The sequence below is a fragment of the Elephantulus edwardii genome, unplaced genomic scaffold (assembly GCF_000299155.1).
Source record: "Elephantulus edwardii isolate Elephantulus edwardi_28Jun2011 unplaced genomic scaffold, EleEdw1.0 scaffold00121, whole genome shotgun sequence".
In the NCBI taxonomy this organism is placed as follows: domain Eukaryota; kingdom Metazoa; phylum Chordata; class Mammalia; order Macroscelidea; family Macroscelididae; genus Elephantulus; species Elephantulus edwardii.
The window spans coordinates 1408454-1425819 of record NW_006399871.1 but is presented as its reverse complement, the minus strand read 5'-3'; the positions used below and the strand labels follow the sequence as shown (position 1 = coordinate 1425819).

The window sequence follows — 17366 nt, the reverse complement described above, 5'->3', positions numbered from 1 at the left end:
AGCATGAAGAAGCCAGAGAGTCGGCATCCAATTCCCAAATCAATAAGACAGTTGGTTTAATTACCATTGGAAAATGCTTGTCATTCCTCTGTAGGATCTGGTCCCCTCTGGAACCTCATTATTTCCTTCACCTGCTCCCCCCACCGACCAAACTGTGCAGCTCTGCAACTGCATCCTGGCCCATCCTCACCCTTCTGCCCCCAACCCTCACCTCCTTGTACCCCCAATATGTTTTTCCCAATTAAAAAAGAAAAAAGAAATGTATTTAAAGCCAACACTGAAGGATATACATAAGCACACAGAGTTCTTCTGCTTAGCACTTTATTAGAGATTTGTGCTAATCCGGAAGGGGAGGTTGAGACCGGCAGGACCAGCACCCATCTGAGGGGGATTTCTTAGGCATCAGGCATTTCTCCATTCAAGTTTAGAGCAAACACCCTCATTAATGAAACCCCCCCCCAGAAGGGAGCATAGTGCCTGCCAAGCAGCCTGGGATGGGGGGAGGGGCGCCTTAGGCACTGCTGGGCCCCCTGGACAGCAGGGCCATGATGTCAGCCTCGATGTCGATGGTTGGGAAGCGGCGGCTGTACCTGCGCACAGGCACACCGTCGGGCCCCACCAGGAACTTCTCGAAGTTCCAGGCAATGTCGTTGCGGCACACCGGAGACCACGTGATCAACTTGGGGTCGGTCATGAGTGCAGTGGCATCGTCGCTGGGCGTGGGCAGGGCTTCCCGCAGAAAAGCGAAGAGGGGATGTGCCTGAGCACCATTAACGTCGCACTTCTCAAAAAGTGTGAAGTTGGGCTCGAACCCGCCGCCTGGTCGGACATGCTTCAGGGAATTCAGGATCTCTTCGTTTTTGGCGTTCTCCTGCCAGAGAGAAGGGTGGCTGGAACGCGAGGCCTCGAGGGGTAGGGGAGAGCAAACTGACCACAGGCAGCTGAGTCACCCGGTCGTTGCCCTCCTTGCACAACTCCAGGGAGGGCCTGAATTGCAGCCAAAAACGAATGCACAGAAGGAGGCCTGCTGCCTGCCTCGAATCCCCTTCTTTGAGCTTTAAGCCTGTGGCTGCTGGGTCCAGCCCCCACCCGCCATCGTCCCCAAACCCGGCTGCGCGCCCACCTCCGCCCCGCCCCTCCCGGAGCACCTGATGCCCAAACTGGTTGCATGGGAAACCGAGCACGACCAGCCCTCGAGGGCCGAGGCGCCGCTGCAGATCGTTCATCTGGGTGTAGTCCCGGACCGTGGTGCCTCAGAGCGACGCCACGTTCTCGATGAGCAGGACTTTGCCCTGCAGCGAGCCCAGGCTCAGGGGCTCCCCGCCGGTCAGCGGGCGTGCAGAGAAGGCATGCACGGTGCGCGCGGCTGCCGCCGCCACCGGAGCAGCACACATGGCGAAGGACAGAGGGACGAGCTCAACACTCAGAACCCAGAACTGCGAGCCGCCAGCGGGCGCCCTTTAAGTAGCGGCCGGCGGTCACGTGGGGCAGCCCTTTTTCCGGACGCCCCGCCTCCCGGGGCCCAACTCTTCCTGTTTCCGCCTCCCGGCTCGGGGCTCAAGAGGCGGGACGCCCCCGGCCGGACGCGGGCACACCCAGCTCGGGCGGAGCCCGGACGCGCCCGGTCTGACTCTGGCAGCGCAGGGCTGAGCGCTTCTGCAGTGGGCACCCCCTTCCCAGACCCGCGACAACTGCGATCCTTCCTGAAACGTTCCGCAGGGCACGGAGCCTGCCCTGGACCGGCTGCCATGGTGGGAGTCGCAGCTGACCAGTAGCGGGCGCCGCTCGTGCCGGCCAGGCCCGCCCAATATCATATTGTTGGAAATCTGCAAAACCCACTGTCGTCAGATGCACGGGGCGAGATGTGACTTGCGGTGATGGTGTGGCTGGCAGTGGCTGTGCTCTCCGTGCAGAAGCTCTGGCATTCTAGGAAGGGCCAGTTAGGGAAGACAGGAAGTGCGCTGGCGGAGGTGGGTGTCCCACAGCCAGCCCAGAACCCTGACCCTGCATTGGGCTGCCAGGAGGGCCTTCACCTCTAGGCCCCGTCTGCCCACTGTGCAGGTTTTCTAACTGCTTCGTGTCCAGCTTTCCAGGTACCTCTCACGTGCTGCCCCTGCCTGAGGCAATGACGCCCAACGTTACAGTGGATTTGAGGCCATTCTCCCTCCTTACCTTCCTTTATCTGGAGCTCAGGCTCAGAAGCCAAAGACTAGAAAATGGACAAGGAGTACAGGGAAGCTGAGGTTACACTGAGATTGTTCCACAGAACGACTGCCCCAAATGTCCCTCATATCTTCTCTGTACATTCCATTCCTACTGAGAACCTGAAAGTGTATGTGTATTGAGTGTTTCCACATTCTTGGGAGAAGCCCAGGTAGTGACAGCTGAGAAAAGGGAGGCAAGTGGCTGTTTTACTGCCTTCAGGCACCTCCCCAGAGTCAAAGCTACGTTAGCTTAGGCTGGTGAAGCCCATCCATTCTTCTGCTCCCAGCCTTGCAGAGAGCAACACAAACACCAGGATACAGAAGTTTAGAAAACTGCCTTTATTCTATTAGTAGTTGGAAAAAGTAACTGATACAGAAAAAAATGTTTAGTCAGCCGGAGAGAAGAAACCAAGTGCTGTGCAGGGACTAGTGGCTCCTCCGGAAGGAAACCTGGATCCAGTGAGGAGAAAGGAGCACTGTGAACTAGAGCCAGACCTGCAGTCCAGGTGAGACAGGATAAACCACCTTTTCCAAGAGTCTAACTGCCTCAGGTGTGAAACCGAATTCCTATATATGCAGCCCAGCTCTAGGGAAGGGGCTGTGGGTGGGCTAAGTGTGGCTGAAAGGGGGCACCGGATGGGGATGGGCTGACATATGGCCATCTTTTTGTTATCAGAGAAACTGACAAAACGGGAATTTTTAAAAGGAATTTTCCATCTGACTTTATTTTCAAATACACTTTCTTTTTAAAAAACCAATACACTTTCTGCGGAGATGACAAATATCAGTATTAGGAAATCCAATTATACAAAAAATACTACATCTAGTCTGGGGTAGATATATTTATTTTTGGTAACATACATTAAGTGGCACTAATTACACAGTAACTATAAGGTAACTAACATGAAACCACAGAACTGTAACTCTGCCACAGCTGCATGGAATTGGGCCTCTCTGGCTGAGCACATTGTCAAAAATCTGGATGCCCACTCTCAGTGGACATAACCAGAACTATGCCAATGAAACCCATTTTGGATTAAAGTTCTCAAGTGGTGACTCGCCAGAGTATCTTGCAGCTGACAGATAATAGGCAGGGCATGTTAGTTATAAAGTAGTTACAGCCTAATTCACAAAAGTTACCAACTTTTTCTCTTTCTAGAAAGAAGCAAGAAGTTAAGAAATTCCTTGAATTAGCGCCTGGTGTATCAGGTGGGAGTGCAGAGGAGGGCTGTTAGAGCAGTGTAGAGACACCCTGGTGGGTCGGAGGGGTTGGACATCATTAATAATCATGGTTGGCTTCTAAATACTGGTAGCAAGATGACTTCTGATTTGTAATCTTAGGTAAATTATAGATAAATGAAAAAGGCCAGTAATCATACACTAAGATTAATAAACAGCACTTCAAAATTAACCGCATGAGGGCTGTGCTTGCAGCAAGGTTTCACAAGACAAGGCACCCAGATTTTTTCTTCCCACGTCTGGCTTGCAGAGCTGCTCTCGTGGCCATTTCAAAAACCTCCCTCACTCCATCTTTGGTCTTTGCTGAACACTCCATGTATCCAAAAGCACCAATCCTGTTTGCCATATCTCTTCCTTCTTCGGGTTTTACTGGCTCCTGGCAAACAGAAGAGAGTGCTTTTAGCTAACAGTGTTAAGTAGGCACAGACAGAAATTTCAGGGTCAGCTAGAAGACTTCTTTTTCAAAGTTCCAAACTCCCTCATTTGAGCTCTATATAAGGAATTCTGTAAATGCTGTAATTTCTCCCAAATATAAAATCTCCATCAAATGAGTTCTCTCTTAAGAGGTGGAAAGAGAGGTCAAAAAAAGGAGATTCAACAAGGAATCAAGGACAAAACTACTCAAATTACACATCGAGGTGTTAGTGTCCTTCCCAAAAAGAAGTCCTGTAAACCCTGTCCCCCACCCCACTAGTTATCATCTCATCAGAATTAATGTAGGGTGTGTCCTGAAGTCTATTTCTTTTGAGTTCTAAAACATTAAACAAGTAGAGATGCCAAGCGTCATGAAAATATCCAAAGAACCAGAAAAACTGTGGAGACAAGTTCTTTTCTCCAGACTTGAGAAAGAAAAGCCTTCTTCTTCTTCTTTTTTTTTTTTTTAGAAAAGCCTTCTTCTAAAGCTAATGCTGGACTTCACCCTTTCAAAATACCTTCGTTAAAGCCATCCACTGGTGGTATTCCTGCTATGGTGGCATTAGATAATGAAGACAGAATTTAGCAATTGAAGTGTAGAGTGCTGCTCTGATAACTAAAATAGGGAAGCTGTTTTAGAATTGGGTAATGGGTCAAGTCTGGTGGTTTTAAGGTATCTTATAGATTGGTTTTCCCTGTCCCATCCACGATGGTAGAATCACAGATGTCAAATGCAGCTGTGGTCAGAAGTAATCAAAAGGCAGTGAGGAAAGCTATGGAGAAAATATCATCTGAGAAAATACTTAAGGCACTAGCAATGTGTTGTTAGAATGTGGACATTCAATACGCTAATGAGGCTTTAAAAGAAGACAAACTGGACAGTGTAAGGAGGGCAATGCTTTCTATGCAGCACATGGTACAATGACTTAATATGGCCATTTCCACCATATCCTCCCATTCTGTGAGTCTACCAGCGATGCCTATGACTTCATTCAAGACTGAATTATTCTGGTTCCAAGGAGGTAGGATTAGAACAATACGCATCTTGAAGCACCACCCTATAAGAAGATATGACCTAAATTGTACTCAGTTCTCTTACTGGTATGACTTACACACCTGAGCTCTTATATATACAGGACTGCAGCTGAGAAGTTCGCTCTCGTTTCCTGCTTGCTTGGGACGCTGCATCTAACCAGATTCAGCTGGCTCAGCCTACAAGCACCTGATCCACTATTCACCAGCTTCTTTGACTACATTCACTGGTCTACATACATCATCAACAATCGTGTAAGGCATTTTCTCTGATCATTTTTGGGTTTCTGTTAGACCTTCCAATGAACTACAAGACCCCAAGATAAAAGTGAGAGGGCTAGGGGGAGGAGGTTAATGTTAGAGATGATGGGACAGGATGATGGTTCTAAAACAGTGCTAAAAATTTTGTCTAAATTTTCTTCAAATATTTAGTGGAAGGAAGAATTTCAAGTGATGCACTTGAGAGTATTTGAGATGTCCAAGCAAGATCTTAAAGGGCCAATCAATTTAAAATGTGAAAGGGAAGAGATGTACTTAAATCTCAAAAGCTTCACAGAGGACTGCCTAGGAAAGTGCTGACATCCAGATGCTAAAAAATCAGCTGGAGCAACTAGGAGCGACCACTTAAGATGAAGACACTCACGCTGCAGGAATGAAGCCCTGTCACTGAGCCACCCAGGAGCAAAGAGGACAAGATGTCACCTCCATCTTCCTGTTAAGAAAGGCACTAGGGGTTCTTTGACTGAATGTTCTGATCCTTCTGTTGCCACTGATGTTATCTTTGGCCTCACATCTATCAAGGTAATAACTTAAAAGAAATAACATCTTGGGAGTTCCTGGCTCTGGAGCACTGCGGCTGTGAGGCCCCTCCTGGGACTGGTAATCTTGGGAAGCACAGCATTCAGGACTACTAAAAAGTCTGAATCTCTATCTGAAACATTCTGGCTTGTGAGAATTTCTCATGGGTCCTGGCTTTAAGAATGCTACAGGAAGGTAGAGCCATGGCCCACCCTGCCCCAGCCATGCCTGCTTCATCTTGGCTAGCTCCCGCCTTGTGTGTTCATCATTCCGAAGATCCTTCTTGTTCCCAACCAGGATGATGGGCACATTGGGACAGAAATGCTTGACTTCCGGAGTCCACTTTTCTGGGATGTTTTCTGAAGGAAAGAAAATACACAGGTTTTGGGGATGCATACAATTTCATTCTGAAGAATCAAAAGTTTCGGTTGAATAATAAACTTCGTGGCTGCAGAGGTCTGTTGGACAATGGAATTTTGTCCAACTTCAAACTATAGAAAAAGACAAAACTAACTCCTTTAAGCACAGAATCAACCAGGTTTTTTTGGGTTTTTTTTTTTTAGTTGCATCAAAGAACTCTGGAATTGATGAGCTTCTGCAGAGGTAGGGTTCGGAGATTCTAGAGGAACAAGGCACCTAGAACAGAGTGGCTCCACAAAGGCATTACTGGTCACTGCTGCCCTATGATTTTCGGGCTTTCAGGGCCTGAAAGAAGAGACCCCATTTGAGAGCCACAGTCTGCCCAGGTGCTGCCTGCTCTCTATTCATCTTCTCCAAAGGCCTTTGACATGGCCCCCACCCTGTGCGTTACTGACATTTCAAATGGCACCACAGTGTCTTCTGAAAATGAGTAATAACCAGCTGCAGCTTGCACTGAACTAACATGAAAAGACTGTGGGTACATGCAGTGGGCAGGGGGTCCAGGATAAATTCCCTATACTACCTTAGGCATCTCAGTTTCAAGGATGATTTTTATAAAATGGGCCTAACTACAGTACCTACTTTACACATGTATATTTTGAGGATTCACTAAGTTAACACATAAGTGTTTAGTATGACCATTGTGATCATTCAAATTGTGTTTATAGTTATTCAAGACTGTTTTAGAAATATAAACTGTTTACTCTCTGATTTCAAGACAAATTATCATAATGGTAGAGGTTAGTCAGAATATGAAAAGATGCTCTTCTGGTTAAAGAACATTTTCAGGTAGAGAAGCTACATAAGAGAGGTCAAGAAATTGTCTTCTTTTTTTTTTTTTTTAATTTTTATTATTTTGTGTGCGTGTACTGTCAAATCAGATCTGACTGGTACAGGAGGATATTGCGCCTCCTTTTCCGGCAGAGCGTCTGGTGGATTCGAACCGTGTTCCTCTGGGATTGCAGTACAGTTTCTTGTCACTAGGCCACCAGAGCTCCCCAAGAAATTGTCTTCTAATTCACAGACATTTGAAGTCTCCAGCAGACTTCTTCTACAATATCAACTACAGGATAAAGTATATCACTATTATGACAACTCACAATTATCTCCAGAACAAATGGTTTCCAAGAAGTACACTATGTCCTTGTCCTTAGAGCATTAAAAGGGAAAAGGGAGCACATCTAATGGTGAAGCCAAAAAGCCTTGAAGCTAAAACTTGCCCTTATTCTTGAATCTGTGGTCCCTTTTCAGCTGAACCAACACAGTGATCTCTTTAAAAGGCAACATCACTTCAAACCCTGGCTCAAACCTTTACAAATTCCCCATTACTCCTCACTATTACACACCTGCTAAACTGGACCCCTACTTAGTTTCTACTCAAGGACTTTGGCCTGGTGTTCCCCGGCCTAAAAAGTTCTTTTGCTATCTACCAATATGAATCCTCCCTCCTGCAGCATTCAGACCCTGTCCTCAGGCATGCCTTTTACTCAGATAAGGGTGTCTTAAGCTTTTTTCTTTTCTGTCCTACTCTCTCTACCCTAGGGCCTAGCCTCTGGAATAGGAGTTAGCAAGAAACAAATCATGGCTAAAACAGAGAAAGGTCAAAAGCTAAAGACCTCTGAAACCAGGAAACATGTTTTAAAAGGAATGAGACTGAGGAACAAGAATTCTTGCGTTGACATTATTTTCATCACCAGAGTATTACATCCTGAATGTACAGGGGACCCTGTATCCTGATTCTTATTGTCAGAGGACTGAAGTGCAACCTCCAAAGTATGTTCTTGAGCCAAGGTATCGTGTGGCTCAATTTTCTCTGTGGCTTAATATACAAGGGCCTCAGCTTCCAGGATCTTCCATTTGCCTTCAACACAAAGTCAAATAAATTTGAAAAAAAAAAAAAATAATCCTAACTGTTGAAGTAAGACTGAAGTGAATCAATGACAGGAAGTACCAGCTGTCTCAATACTGGCAGATCATCTCAGTCTAGTTCCTTGGACCATACAAAACTGAGAAAGTGGCTTAGTATTTAGGTGCATCCCTAGCACCATCAATAAACTGGGACAACCATGACTGAAATAAAACAGTCTAACCGTAACTGCTGAACACAGGCCCGAGTTACCAGCAACCCTTGAAAGGCTGTTCTCATCATGGTGATGTCCTTAGTCTACCGGTTGCCCTGTGATGACAAAAAGCTGCAGCAACAGAAAAGACATCCCATCACCATTACAGCATAAACTGAAAACTCTTCTGAAGGCCTTGGTGCCTTGTGTTAAAGCATGAGGTCAGCATTATATAGTTTTCACTGAACTGACTTCTTTTTTTTTTTTTCTTTCTTTCTTTTTTTTTGAACTGACTTCTTGAAGTGACTTTCATTGATATACTTTCTAAGCATGAGGCCACATGGACGAGGGGAATGGTCTGGTGTAAAAATCCCTTTATCAGCTAAAGCATTTTGAAGAATGGTCTTAAAAACATTACTGTGAAAAAGCAAGTCACTAGTGTGGATGCTGGAATGCAGCAGGTGAAATAAAGTACTGAAAACGGCATGGGCACCTATATAACAGCCTTCCCCAAATTTTAGTCAAAGAAGGGGGCTTTAGATTTGGAATTCACTTGCTTTCCAATTTTCAATACAGCAGCATGAAAAACCTAGTGTGTAAAGGGAACCAGGGACAAGTGGTTTAAAACTCCAGGACTCTGGTCACCAAGGATTCATTTCCTGAAGTTCACTCTGCTGTGCACCCACTTGGTGCCCATAAAGGACCTAAGAAAACAGGTGTTAGCCATGCACATTGGACTAAGAGTCAACATTACGCTGTAGGGCCACTCACCTAAACTATCAGGGCTGTCAATGGAGAAACACATCAGTATAACATCAGTGTCCGGGTAGGAGAGGGGCCTCAGGCGATCATAATCTTCCTGCCCAGCTGTGTCCCACAAAGCCAACTCTACCTGTAATGGGAAAAACAAACCCCAAAAGCATGAGGTTAATTCCACTTGCCACTGTAAGTGATGTTTACAACAACATATTCAAGCAGCAGATTATTTTCAAATAGCAAAATAGAATAATGCTCATTTTTACTTAAATTAAGCACAAAGGTGGGTGCTGTGTTTCAATTATTTTGGTTGGAATTTAAAACTGCAAATTTTATAGACAAAGTATACAAAGTGGCTTGATTCAAAAATATCAAGTAAAAAATTACTTTGTAATCAGCAAGAAGTATTTAGTTATAAACAATGTTCTACTTAGTAAAGAAATGGTTAGACAAAGGGAGAAACCAAATTAAGTAACATTCTATCAACTAAGCGCTTAAAGGGCAAAGCAGACTGAATAACTTTAACATAGTCTCATTGAACTGTTTGACTGTGTCTCATCATTTTGCTGCAATGTATGTCTGCATTTGAATTGCTAAATAGGAAAGACATCTCTGCCTGAGTGTTAGGTGACCTCAGTATGGTAAAGTTCAATCATTTTTCTATCACAGCCCTGCCCAGACACTTCATCTCTATGGATGTCTGTGTACAGTTCAGACACACTCAACCCTAGAATGGCTTTTGATAAGTGTTTTTAGAGTATTGAGCTGCTCATGTCAGAATGGATACTTCATTTTGGCAGGCCTAACTTTGGCACCATAAGTACCTAAAATCATGCATGATTCTTCAGCCCTCTTTTAGTGTATACTATATAAACATTCCCAGGAAAATGCCTTCCACACTAGTGCTTTGAACTTGTAGTCACTGAAATAAATAGGTATCCAGCCTGTGACATCTCTTCTAGTTCAAATTCCTTTATTTCCTTGGGTGAGGGGCTTCCTTATGTTAAGAATGGTGGTTCAGAGAGTCTTAAAGATCATTCCTTAATGTTTTAAGTCAAGATCCCTTCATTTATTACAGACAAATCCTAATCTCCAGGCAGAAATCTATTGCTTTACTGTCTCTACCATATGCCTATTGTCACAGAAAAGATGTTCCTGGTTAACAGTCATAGACATGGTCTCTGAAGAGACTGGGTAACACCACCAATATACACACACATGCACTAAACTTGGGAGAAAGGTGCCAAGAAATAATAACCTGCCTTTGTCTCCTTCAAGCCATTAAACTTCTGTGTTCATGATGTGGCAACCAAAGTTAGGTAAACAGAGCATAAGTCCAAAGATCTCAGTATATTTCTATTCATTTTGTAGCAACTAGGTCCTTTTTCCATTCAAATTCGTTTTCTTATCAGGTCCACAGAAACACATTCAAACAGTCATGAACGGGACTGATGGGTTGGCAACACTCTACTGGTGGGTGACTTGCAGAGCAGAATTCAGACAACGTTTTGCTGAGCTATAATTTATTACCCATCCAATTAGACCCAGAAATGTTCTTTAGGATTCCTAGCAGCACGAGAATAATCATTGTGGCCCACTGTGCAGTTGGGTGTAACAGACGAGAAACTGCACATTGGGGATTTTGAGCATGCTCTTATTCAGCACAATTTGTAAAATGCTTTAGTACTTACAACACTTGAGTTATTTCACAGAACCCTGGCAGTTACTAAAAAATGGTTTAAACCACTTTGCATATGAACATAATTCAAAGGTCCACAGAACTATCTGAAGAAGTCCTGTAACCACGCAATCTGGAATTCTGAGCAGCTGGCCTAACACAATCTCCACATCTCCACTCACTCACCAGTTCTATAGGTATGGCAGATAAGAGAACAAAGTGAGAAACGGGACGGAATTATGGGAGGCAGGATATTAGATAACAGTAACATATGAGAAATGTGACTGGATGCCCAAGAGGAATAAACATATTGGAGAACAGTATTTTTTGTTCTAGTTTTCTTTTCAGCTGACCTATTTCCAAAAGGAATGTTACTCTTATTCGAGAGATCAAATAAGAAGCCAGTGAAGACATAAAGACATAATTATGAAAACAAAATTGAGAAAATAATAGAAATAGACACTCCAATTGCAAGAGTTTTGCCCCAGTCTTGCCAGTGGGCTTTAAGACTGACATGGGGAAAACAATATGCTCAGTCAATAACAGGAAACTGAAGCAACCAAGACAACCTGTTTTATGTTAAAGTAAAAAACATATATAAAAAATGAAATGTGGATGAGCTCTGGTGGCCTAGTGGCAAGAAGCTGCATTGCAATCCCAGAGATGAGCAGTTTAAATCCACCAGATGCTCTGCTGGAGACGGGGGGGACCATCTCCTCCTGTACCAATCCGATCCAATTTGACGGTACAAGCACAAAATCCTATGGAACAAGTCTGTGTGCGCACACACACGTTTTTTTAAATATTCTTATTGCTGATGGGGTTAAATCAATTACAACCCTTTTAGAAACATTTACAGGAAGAGTCTCTGATCTTTTTTTGCAATCCACTTGAAATATATATGAAGTTAGATAGAAAAAGTCTAAACAATAAACCAAGTTGGGACAACATGGCATGAGAATGGATTTCTCTCTTCCAACAATAACTCTCTTTATTATCATGATGTGCATTAGTGAGGCAAAAGGGTCTGCTTCTTTATAAACTCTTTGGAAAACCTACTATGCAAAATGGTATCAGTTGCTTTGCAAGGTGTGCTCACCTGCTTTCCGTCCACTTCAATATCAGCCACATAGTTCTCAAACACTGTGGGCACATACACCTCAGGGAACTGATCCTTGCTGAAGACTATGAGCAAGCAAGTCTTGCCACAAGCTCCATCACCAACAATCACCAGTTTCTTCCTGATGGCTGCCATCACTGAAACAAAAGACAAAGGTATGATTAAAAGTCATCACAGGGAAGAATCTCAATACTAACCAGGGAGAGGAATCAGCCAGCGTATGTCCTCCAAGCCAGAGAGTCCTATGCTACTCAGACTAAGAGCAATTGTAGCCTCGGCAGAGAACTAGAGACCAACATGAGACAGAGGTGATTTAGGACCGCTGCTCCACAGAGGTAGATGCCTTCAGCCCAAGCTTGCTGGAGGACTGAAGGAAATCTGCCTAAGTGGCAGGACTAAGAAAACTTTTTAACACTGGCTTAAGCCATGAGGCTGAAGGTCAAAGGGCCTGCAACCATTCATGAGAAGCTGTCCAGACTGAGGGATTGGATCCTGCTCCCAAACTGAATTATATAGCCTGTAAACTTCCCTAATAAACCCCATAACCATGAATATGGTTTCTGGTTATTTAAAAATAAAGTCATCATGGACCTATCTATGTACTTTTCTGACTCTGGGGGACTATACAGATAAAAAATATCCACTTGGAATAAAAATGGGTGATATGTGGAGTTCCTTTACTTTTGGAAACAAACAGGAACCATCCTTTCAATCACTAGAACTAGAAATTCATAAGAAAAACAGATCTAATGGGTGGCTCAATTGCCAATACTACCATTAAATATAAAGATAGGTCAGAAGTATCTGAAACTGGTAGAAAAGGAAACATTTTCCACGAAAATTTGATTTAAAACAGAACTTGACAGTAAATGGGTTTCAAATTCTTTGCATATTGTAGATTTTGGAGAGCCTCATCAGTTTTTGGGTTTTGTGGGGTTTTTTTCCCTTCTTTAATTTGAAAACAATGACAGGAGACCATTCCATAATCCAGGATACTCTTTTCTTCTCTATCAATTTCTCCCTTTTGGTTTTTTACATCTTTAACTTAACTTTAACTCATAAACAAAAACCAAGGTAAAATATTCATGCAACCTTAAGAAAAAATGTTTAGGAAGGAAATTTTCTCCAGTTCAACTTATTGACTCCGAAAACCCACTGAAGGGTTAGTTATAGCTTGGTTCCAACTGGATGGTACACCACCACCACAAGGAGTGGGTATTAATGCCTGAAGCCTTAGTTCATTAATGGTCAGGTAAGATGGAATCTCTCTGAGGTACTTCAAAGAAGTCTGAGAGAATTATCAGGTAGAATATGTAAGAAAACCAACAACCTATCTGCCCCAACACTACTATGAAGCTCTGCATACATACTGTATACAAAGCCATACCTTTATTAGAACATGAATATAAGCCGGAAGTAAAACAGTATTCAAGTTGAAAAGAAAACCACTGGCAAAAAGAGACTTTTGTATTTTGCATTTATTTAAAAGAGTAAAAAATTCTACTATCCAATTATTTTACACATTAACAACATATATCTGGCAATAACAAATACCAAGGTATGAGATGGCTATGATGGTTAAGGTTATGCATCAACTTGGCTGACTACTTTGCCAGTTTCATACTTATATGGTTATCCTTCATTTTCATGTTAACAACATGATCTTTGGAATCTACTATGTTGGTAAGTGTAGGGAAAGAATATAGGTAATGACAAAATGGCAGATTTCCACTAAGAAAAGAAGAATAAGGTATATCCTGTCTCAAAAACATGCAGACTCAAACATAAGAGAAAAAGCAAGGAAACCAAGAGATGGCTCCTTTTTTGGGAGAAGGGGGAGGAAGTGGTGATGGTGGTAATAAATTAATAAAACTCAAGAGACTTTTAGCTACAATGACCCAAGGTGGAAAAAGAACTCAAAGAATACTATGAACAATTGTATGGCTGCAGCCAGGATATGAGACAAATGTGATGAAAGAGATAAATTCCTAGAAAAATATACACTACAGAAAATGACCCAAGAACCAGAAAAATAGAAACAGACTTAAAACAGAGTTAGAACTAATCATTAAAAACACAAGTAATGACAAAGTAAAGCTCAGATATAGATAGATTCAATAATACATTTTTAAACATTTAAAGAAGAATTAAGAAGAATTCTTCATAAACACTTAAAAAACAAAATCCAGAAGATAAGGGAACAGTTCTCTACTCATTTATGAGCCTCATATTACCATGGAACCAAAATTAGGCAGATATGAAGAAAATGACATCATACAATTATAAATATAGGTATAAGTATCTTTAACAAAATACTAGCAAACTGGATCCAGTGGTATCTGAGAGGATCAGATACTGTGGATATAATATGTATTCATAACTCAAGGTTTGTTTAATATTAAAAATTAACTCATATAAAAAGACCCATAATCATCTTACATAAAAGTTTAAGAAGATGCCAAGAAGGTCTGTTCTCACAGTGCCAACTGGACAAAAGTGTTACTCAACACTGTACTGGATGCTATAGTTAGGGAAAGAAGACAAAAAAAAAAGTAGTAAAACATCTATTCTGAAAAGAAGAGATAAAACTATATCATTTTAGCTGGAATGATTTTATACATAGAAGATTCTAAAAGTAAAAAGTAAACTTATAAACTATTAAAACTAACAAGTCAATCAAGGTTATATGATAATGAATGAAAAAATCTGAATACAAAATTGACATTTCTCTAAAGAAGATAACATAAAAGACCAATGAGCACATGAAAAGATATTTAGTCAACATCATTTGCCATTAGAGAAATGTATATTAAAATGTCACACACATCAGGATAGCTGTAATAAAAGATATCTAATAAGTAGTGTTGGTGAGGATGAGACTGGAACCCTTACAAATTGCTGGTAAATTAAAACCAAACTCACAGCTGTCAAGTCAATTCTGACTCACAAAGACCCTCTGCTGGCTTCTAAAACAGTAATCTTTAAGGGAGAAGACTGGCTATTTTTTCCTCTCAGCGTAACTGTTGGTATAAAACCACTAACGTTTTGGTTAGCAGTTCAATACATAATGCACTATACCCTCAAGAGCTACTTAAACTGCTGGTGGGAATGTAAAATGATGCCGCCCGCCACTTCCAGTCTGACAGCTTTTATACAGGTAAATACGTTACTAGGAAAAAAACCCTGCAAGATGCAAATTCGCTGCCACTGAGTCAGAACCAACTCATAGCTGACCTCTCCAGAGGGTTTTTAGACGCTCTAAATCACATGGGAGGAAACTGTCCACCTTTCTACTCCAGAACCACCGGATGGTTTATCAGAAAGGCACCAGAGAGGCTCTGCATTTCATTAAGCAGTGCAACTCCTATGGACTATACCACAGGAGCTTCTGAGTGTTACCGTATGACCCAGCAATTTCACTCCTAGGGATACAACCTCCAAAAAGAAAAATAAGTAGGCTCACACACATGCCCACAGCATTATTCTTTCCCTCCCACCCCTTTCCGTTCTTGTTTGTTTGTTTGTTTTAAGGGGAGAGTGTGAACACAGTCAGTCCTCCACTACCACAAATTATGCAGTTCAATTTTCCACAATTGGGGAACCTGCAGGGGTCAGCATATTTGGAGTGCAATGGATAAACCCTGCCCTGAGAAAACCACCTTGATGATCATGGTATCAACCCCACACCATTATTCTTATTAGCAAAAAAAAATGGAAACATAAATGTTCATTAACAATGGAATATTACTTCACAATAACATGGCTTAAGGTATTAAGGTATGTAACAATATGCATGAATCTTGGTCCAGAGAGACAGAATGGGTGCTTGTCTAGAGGGAGAATATGGGGAAGTGGGAAGTAACTGCTAATGGAGCAACAGAGTTCTTTTCTGGAGTGATGAAAGTATTCTAAGATAATTGCAAAAGTCCACGAATATTCTAAAAATCTGTTAAACTGTACATTAGTGAATTATAAGAAAAATGTAGACCAATAAAGATGTTAGAAAAAAAAGGGGGGGGCAGAAAAGCATGCAGCCGCCTTTTACCACCCTCAATTCCTATCTTTCTCCATCAAAACAGCTCTCCAGTTTTAATTACATCATTTGTTGCTCAGCTAATGACTTTATTTCCTAGCTTGCCCTAGAGCTAAGTAAGCATGGAATGTAACTAAATTCCAGCCCAGAGATGTAATCACTAGAATTTAGTGTGACTTTCAGAAAGTGTTCCTTAAAGGGAAGTCACAAGCCCTTCTTCATCCCCTTCCTCTGAGAGTTGCTATGGGCAAAATCTGTAATGATCAAGGAAGCATCAAGAAGGGTAGAGGGAGGAAAATGTCTATCAGCGAATGAATGAAAACCCATCCCCTTCTTTAAGCTGTCACTAATATCACAATTAAAAAACAACAACAACAAAAAAAAACCCAAAACCCAAAGATGATAATAGAAAGAATACAGTAACAAAGATAACTGGTTGACATTGAAAAATTTCCTCTCCCTCTTACTAGCCCTAGTGAGGGCTAGTTTCCAAGTTGCTACCCTGGATTATAAGAGTAAGTTTCACACCTTAGGTATGGAAAAACAAATATCTTGGAGGAGCATGGGGGTGTGTATGCGTGACAGCCTCAGCCCTTGACTGTTAAGTAATATGAAACAAACATCTGGCTTGTTTATGATGGTCTTTTCCAGGTTAAAAACCAACTTTAGACAATGTACACCCACTGATTAAAAAAAAAAATCATACTGCGTATAGAAGTATCTCCCAACTGGAGTGGTTAGGATATCTGAAAGAAGCATTAGAAACTCACTTTATTTTTTTAAGTCTTAACATCAAAATAATTTTACCTGGGGGATGCAGTAGATTGAGGGGAGCACTGAGTAAGCTAAGTGAAATAAACAAACAAAATCAGGTTAACCTAAGTTTTTGTCAGGAGGGGCTAGTCCTTGGAAAAAGACACCATGCTCAGAAAAACAGAGGGTCAGTCAAACAGAAAGTGACTATCAATGAGATGGAGGAGTGACCATGAGAATGATACATGATAAGGCAAGGTCATCTGCTCATCTGCTGTTCAAAGGGTCACTATGAGTGGTACTTGACACAAAAGCAACTAACAACATTAACAAACCAAAAAACCTCCAAATCCACCAACACTGAGTCAGTATGAACTCACAGTAACCCTGTAGGAAACAGTAGATTTGCCCCACAAGTTTCTCGAACTGTAATCCCTGGGGAAATGGTTTTTCCTCACAGAGTGGCTAGTGTGTTTGAACAGTTGGCCATTCTGTAAGCAATAAGTGCTTAATCATTGTGTCACCAGAGCTCCTTTCAAACATGAGAAGCATGCAATCAAAACAGTACTGTATTAAGACCAGTTTATAAACTCTAGTCCTGCAACTTAGCCACACACTCAGATCCTCTTCTTTTTTACTTTGGACTCCTACCAAATAAGGGACCTGTCTCAAGATCCAGCACTAGTTTCTCTTGTGTTTCGTCTGCCAACAAGACTTCAAGTCATCTCAGAGCAAAAGATCGTCTGAAATTCCTTTGCAGACTTTGCATAATCCAGCACTTTACCAAACACATAATTGATATTAAGTACAAAATTAATATATTTAAAAAACAAACAAAAACCCCCACAAAGAAAAGAGA

The 17366-nt window shown here is 42.1% G+C and overlaps 2 protein-coding genes across 3 annotated transcripts; both read right to left on the bottom strand.

Annotated features, from left to right (window-relative positions):
• Positions 1-511: 511 nt before the first annotated feature.
• GPX1 (glutathione peroxidase 1) lies at positions 512-1394 on the bottom strand. Its single transcript, XM_006903606.1, is given in 2 exon segments — positions 512-871; positions 1149-1394. Coding segments are annotated over 2 exon segments (606 nt in total).
• Positions 1395-3312: 1918 nt separating this feature from the next.
• On the bottom strand, positions 3313-11856 carry RHOA (ras homolog family member A). 2 transcript variants are annotated; one of them, XM_006892913.1, is made up of 4 exons: positions 11701-11856; positions 8939-9059; positions 5916-6046; positions 3313-3819 (listed from the first exon to the last, which is right to left on the bottom strand). In XM_006892913.1, the coding sequence occupies exons 1-4, from the start codon at positions 11854-11856 to the stop codon at positions 3646-3648; spliced, it is 582 nt and encodes a 193-aa protein (XP_006892975.1). In that variant the 3' UTR covers positions 3313-3645. The 2 variants fall into 2 exon arrangements, with proteins under 2 accessions (XP_006892975.1, XP_006892976.1); XM_006892914.1 differs by having other exon boundaries at positions 3413-3819; positions 8939-9026; positions 11728-11856.
• Positions 11857-17366: the final 5510 nt, after the last annotated feature.

Coding starts and splice junctions, on each gene's coding strand:
- RHOA (XM_006892913.1), bottom strand. CDS start 11,856: ATGGCAGCCATCAGGAAGAAACTGGTGATTGTTGGTGATGGAGCTTGT. Junction 9,060..11,700: donor TTGAAGTGGACGGAAAGCAG/GTGAGCACACCT, acceptor TTCCCATTACAG/GTAGAGTTGGCTTTGTGGGA. Junction 3,820..5,915: donor AGCTAGCCAAGATGAAGCAG/GCATGGCTGGGG, acceptor TCTGTTTGCCAG/GAGCCAGTAAAACCCGAAGA.